The following is a 14836-nucleotide window of genomic DNA, read 5'->3' as shown; positions in this document are numbered from 1 at the left end:
ACCAGGCCTGGCGGTTCATGCTGGAGAGACTTCCCGACGTCTTGCACAGCCTCATGCAAACTGTAACCACGGTCAGCCCCCTGTGAGACCTCCAGCACGTCAGCAGCTCAAGGGAGTCAGGCTCTACAGACCAACAGGCCTTAACCCCGTAGGCAGCAAACTCTTTCCCTCTGCCAAGGCTGTGCCCTCAGGACATTTTCTGAAGACCATTTTGACTTTCCCTAGCTTAGAACTATGAAGCCCACTTTTCTGTCCACAAAGTCTCATATCTTCTACCTGGATCTCTCCAGGTCTCCTTTCTGGGAACTACGCGAAGCAGAAAATTGTCTTCTGTACCTGAGTGTCAGGAATTCTCAGCACAGTTACCTGAATGTCATGAAATAATGCTTCTTCTGCTTGTCAGGAGACAGCATCTCATATCCCAGAACAGAAAAATGCTCAACTCACCTACCTGGATGTTAAAGTTCTACCTTCCCTGCAAGAGCGTGATGAGGTCACATCTCTACCTGCTGGAGGAGCAGTCTCAGCGCCTGTACCTGGGCACAAGGTCTCAGCTGGCCTATCTGAACGTCAAGGAGTCACTCCTCACCTACGTGACAGTCACGAGGCACCACCTACCTCTCCTACCCAAGTGTCAGGACACCTCCTGTCCTCTTTCCAGGTACAAAGCGTTTCAGATAGTCAGATGACCTTACTTCTTCTACCTGAGCATCTTCTCTAACTGAATGTTCTACTTGCGAGGTGGGTGGATGGCATCACCAACCTGAGGGGCATGAGTTTGAGCAAGCTCTGGGAGTTGGTGATGGACAAGGAGGCCTGCTGTGCTGCAGTCCACGGGGTCGCAAAGAGTCAGACAGGACTGGACGACTGAACTGACTGAATTTCTCATCTCATGTAACTTTCACATCACATCCTCCTCAACTGAACATCCAGTAGGTCGCACATATCTTACTTGCTGATGGAAGCTATCATCTCCTCCCCCTGACTGTGAGGATCTCTCCTTTCTTCCAGCTCAGGACCTAAGACCTCAGACAGGAGCGTGACTTTGTCCCATCTTCTCTACCTGAGAACCAAAAGGTCTCACAGCCTCGGAGTGTCAGGAGGTTGCGTCTCACCGCTGTGAGTGCTCTGCAGCTTCAACCGACACACAGAAATGCTGGGGTTCCCGTGTCCCCACTTGACCGCCAGGCAGTCTCCCGGCTCCTGCTGGAGGAGGTCCTGGTCTCCCTGTCGGAATCCTGAGCTGTCATATTCTCTACCTGAGCACCACGAGGTCTCCTCTCCTACGTAAGTGTCCGAATCTTCCATCTCAACCGCCTGTCTGAAGTCTTTCCTACCCTTCCTGAGTGTCTTGAGGTCTCATCTCCACTATCTGCGGGCCATGAAATCTTGTATCTCCCATCTGAGCACAAGCAGGTCTTACAGGCCCTGAGTGTCGGGGGGTCCTGTCTCCACCTGACACGCCTCATCTCTTCTGCTCTGTATCTGGAGACCCTGCCTCTTCTCTCTGAGTGACCAAGGGGTCTCCTCTCTCCCGCTGTAGCACACGCACGTCTCGTCTTCCCTCTGTGAGCCTCCTCATCCCTGGGCATCAGGCATCTCCGTCTCTCCTGTCTAATCGTCAGGACATCTCATTTCCTCTCCAGAGTCCAGAGACATCCTCTCATGCACTTCGTTGTCAGGAAGTTACCATTTTCTCTACATGACTGTCCCTAAATCTACTCTCCCTGCAGGTCAGAAGGTCTTGTCTCTCTTATTACAAAGCCAGAACACACCTTTCATCTTTATTTACTAGGAAGTGACAAGGACTTATCCCCCTGGTGAGAAGCAGGATGATTTAATTTCCTTACTTGAGTTCAGTATTCATTAGTTCCCTTCCTGTCAGGCAAGAGGTTTTATTTTCCTGATAAAAATGCAATCGGATCTCAAGAGTATCAGCTATTTGAGTGGCAAAAGGTTTTAATCCCTGCTGCTGCATGTCGAGGTCTCCTTCTCCTCACCCTGAGCGTGAGGGGCATTTGTCTCCCCTCCATCGGTTTCAGGGCTCTTAGGTACCGTGTCTGTTAGGGGTCTCTAACTCCCCATGCCTGAGTGTCACAGGTCTTGTTTCTGCTACTTGAGTTTCAGGAGGACTCTTGCCCCATACGTAAGTTTCCAAGGTGTCTTTCTGTCTCTCTCTCATCGCAGGTGGCCTCACCTCCTCTATCTGAAGATCTGCAAGGTTCTATTTCACCTACCTGAGAACTTGCTTATTTTAACTCAGTAACAGATTGTGCCTAATAAAGTAATCAAAAAAGACTGAAAATATAGTTCAAGAAATGGCAGCAGGAATTCGATAAGTGATGTTACAGTTTTGACTGTTAAAGATTATCCAGGTGTTTTTACAGGATTTTGATGGGCATAAAATTGAAATGGTATTTAGATTCACGTGAATCCTGTAACAGAATGATGTAACCATTTATTTTAAATGTTAATATGTACAATTTTCTGTATGTACATAATATGTACAAAAATCATAATGTTTGCAAGCTTGTTTGCAAGCTTTTTAAAATATAAGATGAAAATGTAAAACAAAAGTTTCAAAATGGAAAGGGGTACCCAGATTTTCAAAACATTTAGGGGTTATGCAATAAAAAAGTTTGAAGACCCAGTGTCTAGATTTTAGAAGAAAACTCTTGTGTGACTCTGCAGAGCAGCAGCCCCTTCTGACTCTTAAACAGGCTCTAGTCCCTGCTCCCAGACACAGTCGTATGCTGAGTGTCTCACATACAGACCTGCAGCTTCAGCTGTGTCATTAAATCTAACGGAAGAGGGACTCCGTTTGCCTCCTTCACACTGTTCTGAAGAGCAAGGGAGAGACGGGAAGGTACACGACAGTTAGGCTTCTGGGAACACAGGATGGGGTCTCAATGGCTCCTGGTGGCTTGACTCAGGCCAAGGTGGAGCTCCCAGTACGGGGCGGGGTCAGGACAAGGGGTCCCCCCTCCTGAGGCTCCTTCTCCCCGTTCTCGAGGCCCACCCTCCCCAGCCCCGCGAGCCCCTCGCTTCCCCAGCCTCCTTCCCGCCCTGGCTCCCTCTGCACGCCCCAACCTGGGCCGTCCTGTGCCCACCCCCAGCCCAGCCCCAGCCAGCTCCCGCAGATCCTGCCTCACTTCTCCCAGCCTGCTAACTCCCACCCACCCGGTTATTCTCCAGCATATGATACTCCCTCTTTCTCCCTGAGGAAGAGCAGGACCTTCCTCATCTGTTCAGCCTCAGTGCCCAGAGCTGCCCACAGGACCTGTAGGGTGGTCAGCGGTGAGGGCCACCCACAAAGTGCTCTCTGCTCCAGGCTGCAGACAGCGTGCTGGTGAGACGCTTAGGGCCCCTGAGGGGATAAAGCTGGGACATTCTGAGGTCGTGAGGGGGCAGGAGGAGGCAGGGAGTCCACCATCCTGAGTGAGAAAGTGTCTGCCCAGAGGTGCTGGGAGGCTGCAGCTCACTCAGCACCACGACCCTCTGCCATCCCACCACCTGCTCCTCTGATCAAGGCTTCTCTCGCCAAGTCCCGGTCTTGAAGTTTCTGACTCATTTTCTGAGGCACTGAGGTGTCTTCTGACCCGTGGGATATCTGTCTTCTCCCCAGGACCCAGGGTCAGTATGGTAATGCCATTTCCACGCCATGATCCCACTGCCATGCCTGCTGGACTGGCCCCCAGGTCCGAGCCCAGTTCCAGCCAGACGCAGGGTCCCACATGCGGCTCAGAGGAGGCTGACCCGCAGCTGCCACAGTGCTTGGGCTCAGGGAATTCAGAGACCCCCCCCTGTGCCTCCACATTCAGACCCTCCCAGGTCCCCACTTCCTTCTAGGCCACTTCTGTGGACGACCACAGTTTCCAACTTGAAAATGAAGCCAAAAATGTGAAAATATGAAAATTAGAAATTGTGGGGTTTTCTAGACAGATTGCAAGCCTCTCTCAAGGACCCACTGCCAGTGGTCACCATCTCAGCCTCACAAGGGCCTTTGCCTTCCCGAGCAGGCCTTCCAGACATCCACCTGCTTCTCAGAGCTGCTCTGCCTTCCTGCCAGCCCTGGGTAAAGACACCTGAGCCCACTCCCCTCTGCACACAAGGCGTCATTCCATCCACGTTCTTATCCTTCCCGGCATCTTCTCGCTTCCCTGGAGGCATCACCCAGGCCCCATCCTGAGTCGAGGTCTACAGTTGCCATGTGTGATGTTCACACTCCACCTTGACCCAGTGTGGCGTGGCTCTGCACGCACTGCCCTCCTAGAACCCCACCAGGTGCCCAGCCGGTCTGATGGCCCGCCTCCACGGTTTCTGGCCCTCTGTCAGACCTCAGCCACGCAGCCTCCACCTCCCACAGCTCCCTGTGGGTCTCTTCTGTCCACTCGCCCCACTATACCACCCCCTTCACTCTTTGAGGTGCCCCTGCCCTTCCTGGGAGCTACCACCCTCCCCACCAGCTACCACACAGGCTTGGCCCCATCAATGGCTGGTGGCAGCTGGCTCAAGGGGAGATCTGAACTTGGGCAGGAGCTGTTGGGGCAGGAGAGCACAGGCAGACAGGAGAGGGCTCAAAGACAGGAGCAGCAGAATCTAGGGACACCTGGACACTGGCGGGAAAAGTGGACAGAGGCTACGGAGGATACCCGGACTTCTAGCTCAGGAGGGGTCATTCGCTGGGCTGGTGAGCAGAAAGAGAAGCTTCCAGTTCAGGAAGCACGGGCTCAGGCCCAGCACAACTCGGAGAGAGCGAGGCACAAAGAAGCCAGGCCCGTGGGTATGGAGGTCAGCAAAGAGACCAGGTCAGAGACAGGATCCGTGGGTCATCGGTGTAAGCGGCCAGACGACTGCTGAGGGCCAGGGAGGTTTGTGTGACCTGCCCAAATGAGGGCAGAGTCTGCGCTTCCAGTATCTCCTCAAGTAGGCAGCTGAGAAATGGTTTCATTTCTTATAAATTTATTACATAATAATATTATAATTATTATCAATAATAATAATATAAGAAACATAGATCTCTGTGGGGTGTATCACAACGTCAGGGTCAGGAGGCCTCGGAGCTGGAGCAGGGGGAGAAACCCCCCAGGTGGAGCTCCGTACAAAAGGAGGGGCGAAGCGGAACTGACCCTGTAAAGTTAAAAACCCAAACTGAACGGAACCAAAACCCACAGGTGAGTGAGACGAGTGTGTATGTGGCAGTCTGTTACAGTGACTGCTGCCGTGTGTGTGACCTGGTCTGTTGGTGAAAGGGTTACTGGGTGTGAATCTGCCCAGGGCATGGGGCCGGTGGGCCGGGGCAGGGCGGGTGGGCACAGACCGGCGTGCCAAGCCCCTGGGCTGTGAAAACTTCTGTTTTCTGGGTTTTTTCATTTTTATTAAAAAAAGCTAGAAATATAAACAGAAACTCGTGAGTGACGTGGATGGAGCTTAGTCCAGACTCCAAACCCTAGGTTTAAAAACGTCCCGGGCCCCCCACCCCACAGGTCATTGCTGAGTGTGAGGAGTCACAGTAAGGGGGGCTGGGGTGCCCACTGGGGTCTTTGCCTCTCCCCAAGGCTCGCAGTGGCCTGACTCTAGGGGTGCCCCTATGATCCCCCCTAGAAGCCCAGAGAGGGCGGAGCACTGCCTCCAAGGGCCCTTGGGGGCCTCTCCCAAGCAGCAAGGCTTCACCAAGAAGGCCCACTCAGGCTCCGCGAGGCTCTGGAGGGACAGGCTGGGCAAACAGCAGGTCCCGGGGTGCAAGACGACCTCTGACTTTCTTTGGAAGTGGAGACGGGGTGCTTTCACAGGCACACACCCATGCACGCACCCTGTGCAAGCTTCCGAAGCCCCCACACTAGTCCAGAGTGGCCCCTTGGGACCACCCTCCAGTCAGGCACACAAGGGGCTCCAATGCACTCAGTCGCACCCCGAGTTTCACACACTCGCACATGTGCGCACACACACACAGGGCGGAACTGGCGACTTCAGGTCTGAGGCAGGGAGGCTTCTCTGCTGTAGTCGCCCAGCAGCGCGGAGAGGAAGCTAGACCCCTGCTGGGGGGGGACCCTGTGAGGGAGACGGCCGGGGGCAGGTGCCAGGGCCCTGCGCCCACACCCGCCCTGGGCGGCTCTCCCAGGCCGCGTGACCGTGCGAGGGCCCACAGGAGTCGCCGCCTGCCGCCCCTCCTCCACGCAGCACCTGAAGGGTCGGTGGGGAACACCATAGCTCAGCGAGGGGAGGGGGCCCAGCTGGGCCCCGGGGCGGGTGCGAGGACCCTGGCCAACCCCAGACCAGCTGGAGCGTCCCCTGCCCCATGTGGGGTGGCAGTGGCAGTTGAGGGGCCAGAGATGGAAGACTGGGCAGCCGCAGCGGAACCGGGGGCTGGAGGGGAGGGGAAGGGAAGCTATTAAGGACAGAGATATTTGTTCCTTTTCTTGTTCCAAATATAGAGTGGATTAAAATATGCAAAACAGGGGGCTCCTTGGCCCCCAACCGAGAACCCCAATGTCTTCCCCCCTCCCCCCGAGTCACCAAGGTGTGTCTTGACCTCGCATGCTGGACTAGGTTACCCCCTCTGGGAAAGTAGCCACCAGGAGCTCAGCGGGAGATGGTCAGGCTGGAGCACCCCGCCCCCGACCCCCTCCCGCTCCAGCCCCCCACGGCCCGCGCCCTTCCTGACCGTGTGCTGGGTGGGGCTCGACGGCCTGGGAGGGCGCTAAGCAATGTACAGGGCAAGTCTCCGAGCGACAGCGAACAGGACGATTCATGCAACATTCCTGGCCCGGGCGCCGGTAGGGTGGGGGCTGGGGAGTGGGCCGAGCCCGCAGCCCGGGGGCGGAGGGGGGCCCTGCCCGCAGGGCGCGGCCGGGGCGTGGGGAGGGAGCGGGGGGCGTCAGCTGCCTTCCAGCTGCCTGAGCGCGCGCTCGATGTTCATGCGGTGGCCCACGCGCGTGACGCCCAGCTCCACGAAGTCGTCCTTGGTGAGCGCCGGCAGGTGCGCGCCCTCGATCTCGTGGTCCTCGAAGCGGTCGCGGTGTTCGCCCAAGTGGATGCTCTCCAGCCAGTCGCCCACGTCGAACTTGCTCCAGAGTTGCAGGGGCTTTTGTTGGAAGGGCCGGCGCGGGCTGGGGGCCCCGGGGCCCGGGCCGGGCGCTGGCGAGGGCAGCGGCGAAGGCGAGGGCGAGCGGCTGCGCGCGCTCACGCTGCGCACCACGAAGCGCACCTCCTTCGGCTCATGCGGGATGGAGAGGCTGGACGACTTGAGGATGGTGGGGGGCGTGAGGCCGAAGGGCCGCCCCGCGCCCCCCGCCCCCGCCCCCAGCCCCTCCACCCGCTCCAGCGACGCGGGCTTCACTGGGCTCGGGGCGCGCCGCGCCACAGGGTAGCGGCCGCCGGGCCGCACCGGGTAGGAGGCCCCGCCGCCCGGGCCCCCAGGGCTGCGCTGCTGCGCTGAGATGGTGCTCAGCTCACCGAGGCTGCTGAAGAGCCTGCGGAGGGAGAGGGGGTCAAGGCCAGGTGAGGGGTACCAGGCAAGGTGGGGCCGGGCGGAGGGGGCGGGGCCAGAGGCCAGGAGGACGCTGGGGGCGGGGCCGGGGGCGGGGTAGCCTTGGGGCTGGAGGGAGACCGGAGGATAGGATCCCGTGGTTCCTCTGGCCCGGCCCCCAGAGTCAGTGCCCTGCTGGGGGAAGGGGAGCCCTAGACTGAATGGAGTAAAAGCCCAGGCCCCTCTACTCCACGGGGGCTCCGAGAGCAGGCTGCCTGAGCAAGGACAGCCTCTGGGGCAAAGGGCTGACCCGACATTTCTGACAGCCTGCGACACCGGCTCTGGACACCGCCCATCCACCCAGACCCTAGAGAGTAGGGCTGGCAGTACCCCTCAGCACTGCCCCTCTGTTATCATGAGACCCAGAGAGACCTGGGCCGGCCGCAGGGCTGGCTGAGCCGTGATCAAGGCTGGTGGCAGCACAAGACGGAACAGTCCATGAGGTCTGAGACGGACACCAGGCGGCGTTCACATCCACACAGAGAGCAGCGCGTGCAGGACAGGCGTGAGGCCGCGGGGCACGTGCCATGCGGTCTCGCTGCGCAGCGGCAGCCACGTCTGTCACATACATGCAGCAGCAGCGGCAGGAGCGGCATGGCCTGCCACGACAGCGACAAGCAGCATATGTGCAGAAACAGCACACACTCACAGACACACGCGTGCGCAGATGGTCTGCACTCCCCAGCGTCACCTGATGGATCCGGCCTTCAGCCCCTCCACCCCCCAGCATGGCCGTGGTGGGAGGCCCGATGGGAGGCCTCCTCCAGAGAAAACCCCCTCCTGTATCCCACATCGCCCCCGCCCAGTTTGTCTCCCTATACCCCTGCTGTGGCCAAGGGAAGCCTCGGGGGACGGGCCGTGGCACCGGAGCCCCACGAGACCAAGCACAGCAGAGATCCAGGCGGGCAGTGCACAGAGAGGCATGGGATGGGCATGCTCACTTACACAGCCGGCGCTCGGGACCACTGCGCAGCTAGACAGAGCAGCCACATGCAGATGGGCAGGAGAGAGCAATGAGAGAGAGAGTTAGCGCCGGCCCTGAGCGGGCGCGCCGGGCAGAACCACAGTGCGCAGCCAGGTGGGGACCCGCTGGCCAGACACCCCGGGAGGAGGCTCGGAGGCAGTGGGCCGGTGCAATGGGAAGGAGCACACTGGAGCTGCAGGGCGAGGAGAAGTGCAGGCCAGACGAGGTGGGTCTGGGTGGGCCTCTGGCCAGCCTGTGGCCTGTTCTCTGCTCTGTGGCCCTCATCCACAGGCTTCACGCAGAGCCCTGTGTGCCAGATGCTCAGCCGACACCTGGCTCTGGGGTGCTTTGTGACCTTGTGCTGCTGCTGGCCCAAGAGCTTCCCTCCAGCTGCCGGCCCGCCTCCCTTTCTCTGCCCTTGCCTGAACTGGGCTAAGGACCCCTCCCCTGGGTTCCCCAACTTTTGTGCCATCCTGACTGGTGCCTGCCCCACATTGTGGAGGGCATCCTGAGCACCAGTCGTCCCCTGAAAGCAGGTCTTGTCTTCTCCTCTCTCACCGGTGCAAGGTCAGCGTCTCCCAGGAGATCCAGCTCTGTCCTACTCGACCTGGTTTCCGCTGCCTGGCTCCCTCTCCTCAGCCTCTGTCCCCGCTGCCTCGCCCAGTTGCTCAGATCCAGAGCAGAGCCTCTTGAAGAGGCCAGACCGTGTTCTCCCCACCCCAGCAGAGAGGGGCTCCAAGAGCACCTGGGCGACGGGCTCAGGGAACAGGCACCGATCATTAGAAGAAACCCTCTTCTCCCCCACATCTGGCCTCGGTGGTACCACCTGGATTTCGGGGCAAAGTAGGGCAGCAGTGGAGGGTGGGGAGGACCCCAAAGGGCTGAAGGGAGCCCAAGTCGTAGAGATTGCTAGGGAGGGCAAGGGAGCGGAGCTGGGGTCAGCGCTTCTGTCCGCGCGCCCAGGCCCCCGCACATCCCTCCCAGGCCCGGGGACCTGCGTCTCAGGATGGAGTCCTGTGTGCCCACCCCAGGCGTCTCCTGGAGCGGGGTCAGGAGCCCTGGCAGGAGGTGAGCTGAAGGCCAAGGATGAGGGTGCACTGGCTCAGAAGCGCCAGGGAGACCCTGCCAAGGGGAGATCCTGGGTGTGGAGCAGGGTGCCTGCCAGAGGCTAGGGCTGGTGCCAGGAGGCGTGTGAGAGAGGGACTGAAGGGCCACGATCCCCTGGGGCCTCAGGGGGGAGAGGGCTCATCATGCTCCCACGGCTGTCCCCCCGAGGCCCCAGGGCCTGGCAGGAAGTGTCCAGGGATGCCACAGCTGGGTGTCTGCTCCTCCTCCCCTTCCCCTCGGGAACAGGGAACTGCCCACATTGTCCCGGGCCAGGACCCCCAGGGCGTCCCTGGTTGGGTCCACGTTTCCACGCCACCTCTGCACAGCCGCCACTGTCTGTCACCGCTCTCCACGCTCCGGTGGCCTCCCCACCAGGCCCTGACCATGGCACGGCCCGGGCACAGCCCCGCCAGCCTCCCAGAGGGCTTCCGGGAACAGTCTCTAACACGTGTACCTCACTAGGCACCTGCACCCTGGACACCTCCTGGTCTTTCTGCAGACAGCTTAGCCAGGCTCCACAGTCCTCGGCACCCTTCCCACCGATGTCTGAGTCTTGTACTATCTGGCTCACTCCTGGCGCCTGGACCAGTGAGGTCGGCTATCGCGCCTCCCCTCCCCTTCCCCAGCCCCTGCAGCTACCGAGGATGTCAGCAGAGTCCCCTTGCTGACCTGTCCACCAGTTCCCCTCTTAGGTGCCCTTCCACTTCCCTTCTAGATCGGTCCCCCATTAGTTCGCACTTTCTCCCAGGCCATGTCATCCACCTCCACCCTTTGCTGTAACCAGTGTCCACGAACGCCGCATGTCAGGCCGAGCCAGTCTCTCCTGAGCCCCAGACCTCTGCTGGGGTCCCCACACATGCTCTCCTCCCCTGGTCCCTCCTGCACCAGAGGCCTTGGAGCCCCCATCAGCTGCCCCGTCTCTTCACCCGCATGGTTCATGAACCCAGGCCTTTCTCCTCATCCCCCAGCTACCTCTGATCCCAGACCTTTCATGGGCTCGCTCAGGACCTCTTGCCTGGCTTCCTAATTGTTAGCCTTGACTCCTGGTACCTAGCTTAAAGCCAGGAACACAATATGCATGGGGGAAAAATGCTATAAGACAAGAGCCACGTGATGTGTCACTCTCAGGCCTGACTGCCTGTCAGCCCAGCGGCGCCAACAGGCAAGAAGCAGCCCAGCCCGGCCCCGGCCTCTGCCTGGAACTTTCTGCCACTACACTCATGCAGGGCAGGTCTAGGCCTGTGGCCTCCTGCAACTTGAGAGGCTCATAGAGGGAAGTAGCCCTCAAGAGGAGCTCAAACAACTCGGGCTGGGAGCACCACGAGGCCCCCTTTGGCGTCAGCGTCTCACCCAAGCCCTGACTTCTCACTGCCCGCACCAGCTCACAGCTCCAACCTCCAACACTCCAGACACCCCTGGGCGCCCCCTGTGACCCCTTCCCACTCCTCCAGTGGAATTCGTGGCCCCTGAGGCCCTGATCACGGCTCCTGCAAACCCACCTCACAGGTCCCCCACCTGTGAGGACCTCCTCAAGCAAGGAACACGTGCTGGCCCTTGTGTCCTGCCCTGGCCAGCACACGACAGGTCCAGTTTCCAAAGAGCAACTCCTATGGGCCTTGAGGCACCTGCAGTCACGTCAGGCTCCAGCCAGACTCCCGGATGCGAGCAGGACAGGGCCCACAGGGGTCCCCCGGGCAGGGTTCTCCATCCCCGCAGAAATGTGCCTCTTCTGTGGGATGATACCTGGTGACCCCCTAAGGAGATGGTCAGACCACAACATGCCGCACATCAGAAGCTCTGAGAAGCACCGCTGAGAAGAAACCTCGCCAACTTTGTGTCCAAGAATCTTTTTAGGTAAAATCAGATATGCTGCTCAGACGGGAATAAAACCGAGAGCCAGAGCAGAGCCGAGCGTTGCTGTGGGGCTCAGAGACAGGCAGCCCTCAGGCCACACGCAGGATTCAGATCCAAGCACGGGGTCTGGAAGACAGAGGGAGTTTAGAGCGGGCGTGGGGCTCTGAGAAGATGTTCTGCTTGTCAGGCTAGACTGAAAGCTGGAAGCAGAGAGAGAGCTGGTCTGGGATCAAAGTTGCAAGCAGCCAAGTCCATGGGCCTTCCAGATACATTTCCACAAGTTACCAAGCTTCAAGTCCTTGACGTAAGCGGTAACCTCTCCTTCCCCGTCTGAGATCTTTTTAGATCTCCAGGCCACAGAGTGTCTTGCAGCTAAAGGGACACAGAGCCTGGACTGAGCTATCAGTGGAGAAGGTGGGCAGAGCAAGTACTTCTTCCCTCATGGTGTCTCTGTGGTGAGGAGGCGGGCAGGCCTGGGTCCAGGCGACAAGGCTCGGGGGTGTGACCCACCGAGTGGCCGTGGCAACTGCCCTCAAGCTTCAGCTGGGGTCAGTCCCAGAAGGAAACAGCCCCACCTGGGCCCCAGAACTTCCTACATTCGGGACATGTCTCCAGCAGACAGTGTCCGCAGCAGCTGTGGTCACGACGTGAGAAGTGAGGGCCAAACTCTAGCCACTGCTGGCTGCAAAGAGCCGCCCAGCAGCCCCAGCCGGCAACACGTGTGGCCGCACGGGGCGCTGACTGCACGGGGCGCTGACTGCCTGTGCTTTCACCCGGGGCTGAGGCCAAGGAGGAGGAAGGACGAAATGTGAGCACGAGCCGACGGGACGCAGAGGGGAGTGGCGAAGGAAGGGCGGGGCACACAGGGGTTAAGGCGGCTGGGCCTGCCGAGGGCACTGACTGGGCTCAACTGTAGTGACTTCAGAATCCACGAGCTGTTTGTTGTACTCCGGTTGATAAACGTAGGTGCTGGTCTAAAGAACGAACACACACGCATTTCTGCGTGAGGGAAATCACTGCTCAGTTGTGAGCCCGTGGACCGCAGCACGCCAGGCTTCCCTGTCCTCCACCATCCTGGAGTTGGCTCAAACTCATGGCCATTGAGTTTGTGATGCCATCCAACCATCTCATTCTCTCTCACCCCCTTATTCTCCTGTCCTCGATCTTTCCCAGCATCAGGGTCTTTCCAGTGAGTTAGCTCTTCACATCTGGTGGCCAAAGTATTGGAGCTTCAGCCTCAGCATCAGTCCTTGCAATGAATATTCAGGGTTGATTTCCTTTAGGACTGACTGGTTTGATGTCCTTGCTGTCCAAGGGACTCTCAAGAATGTTCTCCAGCAACACAGTTTGAAAGCATCAATTATTTGGTGCTCAGCCTTCTTTATGATCCAACTCTTGCATCCATATATGACTACTGGAAAAACCATAGCTTTAATTATATGGACCTTTGTCGGCCAAGTGATGTTTCTGCTTTTTAATACCCTATCTAGGCTGGTCATAGCATTCCTTCCAAGGAGCAAGTGTCTTTTAATTTCATGGCTGTGGTCATCGTCCGCAGTGATTTTGAAGCCCAAGAACAGAAAATCTATCACTGTTTCCATTTTTCTGTATCTATTTGCCATGAAGTGATGGGACTGGATGCCATGATCTTCATTTTTTGAATGTTGCGTTTTAATGACGCTTTTTCACTCTTCTCTTTCACTTTCATCAACAGGCTCTTTATCGCCTCTTTGCTTTCTGCCATTAGGGTGGTGTCATCTGCATATCTGAGGTTGTTGATAGTTCTCCCAGCAATCTTGATTCCAGCTTGACTCCAGCCAGCAATTCACATGATGTACTCTGCATATAAGTTAAATAAGCAGGGTGACAATATACAGCCTTGACTTACTTCTTTCCCAATCTGGAACCAGTCTGTTGTTCCATGTCTGATTCTAACTGTTGCTTCTTGACCTGCATACAGGTTTCTCAGGAGACAAGTAAGGTAATCTGATATTCCCATCTCTTTTAAGAATTTACCATGGTTTGTTTTGAGCCACACGGTCAAAGGCTTTAGCATAGACAATGAAGCAGAAGTAGATGGTTTTCTGGAATTCCCTTGCTTTCTCTATGATCCAATGGATGTTTACAATTTGATCTCTGGTTCCTCCGCCTTTTCTAAATCCAGTTTGAACATCTAGAAGTTCTTGGTCCACGTACTGTTGAAGCCTGGCCTGGATGACTTTGAGCGTTACCTTGCTAGCATGTGAGATGCATGCCACTGTACCGTACTTTGAGCGTTCTTTGGCGTTGCCTTTCTTTGGGACTGGAATGAAAACTGACCTCTTCCAGTCTGATGGCCACTGCTGAGTTTTCCAAATTTGCTGGCATACTGAGTGCAGCACTTTCACAGTATCATCCTTTAGGATGTGAAATAGCTCAGCTGGAATTCCATCACCTCCACTAGCTTTGTTTATACTAATGCTTCCTAAGGCCTACTTGACTTCACACTCCAGGATGTCTGGTTCTAGATGACAAGGCAAGAATACAAAGAACTGTATAAAAAAGGCCTTAGTGACCCAGATAACCACGATTATGTGGTCTCTCACCTAGAGTCAGACATCCGGGAATGTGAGGGCAGTTACTGCACACTAACCCTGTGTGTGTCACCAGAAGGGGCTTAATGACAGAGACTCCAGATTACAGTGGACAAAGAGCAGGGTTTGAGGTCAGCTGCCACCATTTACTGGCTGGAATGGCCCTCCTCAGAACCTCAGCTGTACTGTCTGGAAAGTGGAGGTTACATTCATGTATCCATCCAACAGAAAGGCAGTGAAGACCAAGTGACGTGACTCGGTCTGGTCCAGTGCAGAGCGTGCTTATTTTCCCATAAGGACGCTAAGAGTCCACCCGCTGCCCTGGCGGAGCACCTGGCCACCCTCACTATTCCGCAAGCGAGGGACTGCAGTTCACTGAGGCTAAGTAGTTTGTCCAAGACTACAAACTCAGATGCAACCTGCTGAGGGTTGATATCCAGGACCATCTGACCCAGGCCAATGTCAGGGAACAAAGTGAGTTGCTAAAGCTGATGAATGCCATGGCACAAAGGAGTCTCCTGTTTTAGGCTCGCTAGCACCTGGTACCTCTGGGAATATCATCCGAGTCCCCTTTGGATACCACCCCCACCCCCACTTTAGCACCTGTCCAGTTGCTGGGCTGACCACAAGCCCTGATCCCTAAAACAGCATATTACACAGGCCTGGCCAACAGCAGCCCTGGGTCTCCCTGACTCAGGCGACCATTTCAGGGGACACAGGGGACCCAGATGAAGCCAATCGGAGCCTCGGATTTTGCAGGAACTCCTGAGGGAAAGAGACTCACTCTGCCGTGGGCCTGCAGAGCAGATA

General features: G+C 57.4%; 1 protein-coding gene across 6 annotated transcripts in view; it reads right to left on the bottom strand.

The window, feature by feature from the left end:
- Positions 1-4945: 4945 nt before the first annotated feature.
- Positions 4946-14836, bottom strand: part of SHANK3 (SH3 and multiple ankyrin repeat domains 3) — a 51149-nt gene continuing 41258 nt past the window's right edge. For all 6 annotated transcript variants that reach the window (XM_086403553.1, XM_086403555.1, XM_086403556.1 and 3 more), the window contains one exon: positions 4946-7472. In XM_086403553.1, the coding sequence (XP_086259679.1) occupies positions 6878-7472 (595 nt within the window). In that variant the 3' untranslated portion in view covers positions 4946-6877. The remainder of the gene's footprint in view (positions 7473-14836) is intronic.

Source organism: Bos grunniens, chromosome 5 (genome assembly GCF_055505025.1).
Source record: "Bos grunniens cultivar Pamir isolate PY7600 chromosome 5, Bosgru_T2T1.0, whole genome shotgun sequence".
In the NCBI taxonomy this organism is placed as follows: domain Eukaryota; kingdom Metazoa; phylum Chordata; class Mammalia; order Artiodactyla; family Bovidae; genus Bos; species Bos grunniens.
Note: the sequence above shows the minus strand (reverse complement) of the source record. Positions and strands in the feature narration are given on the sequence as shown.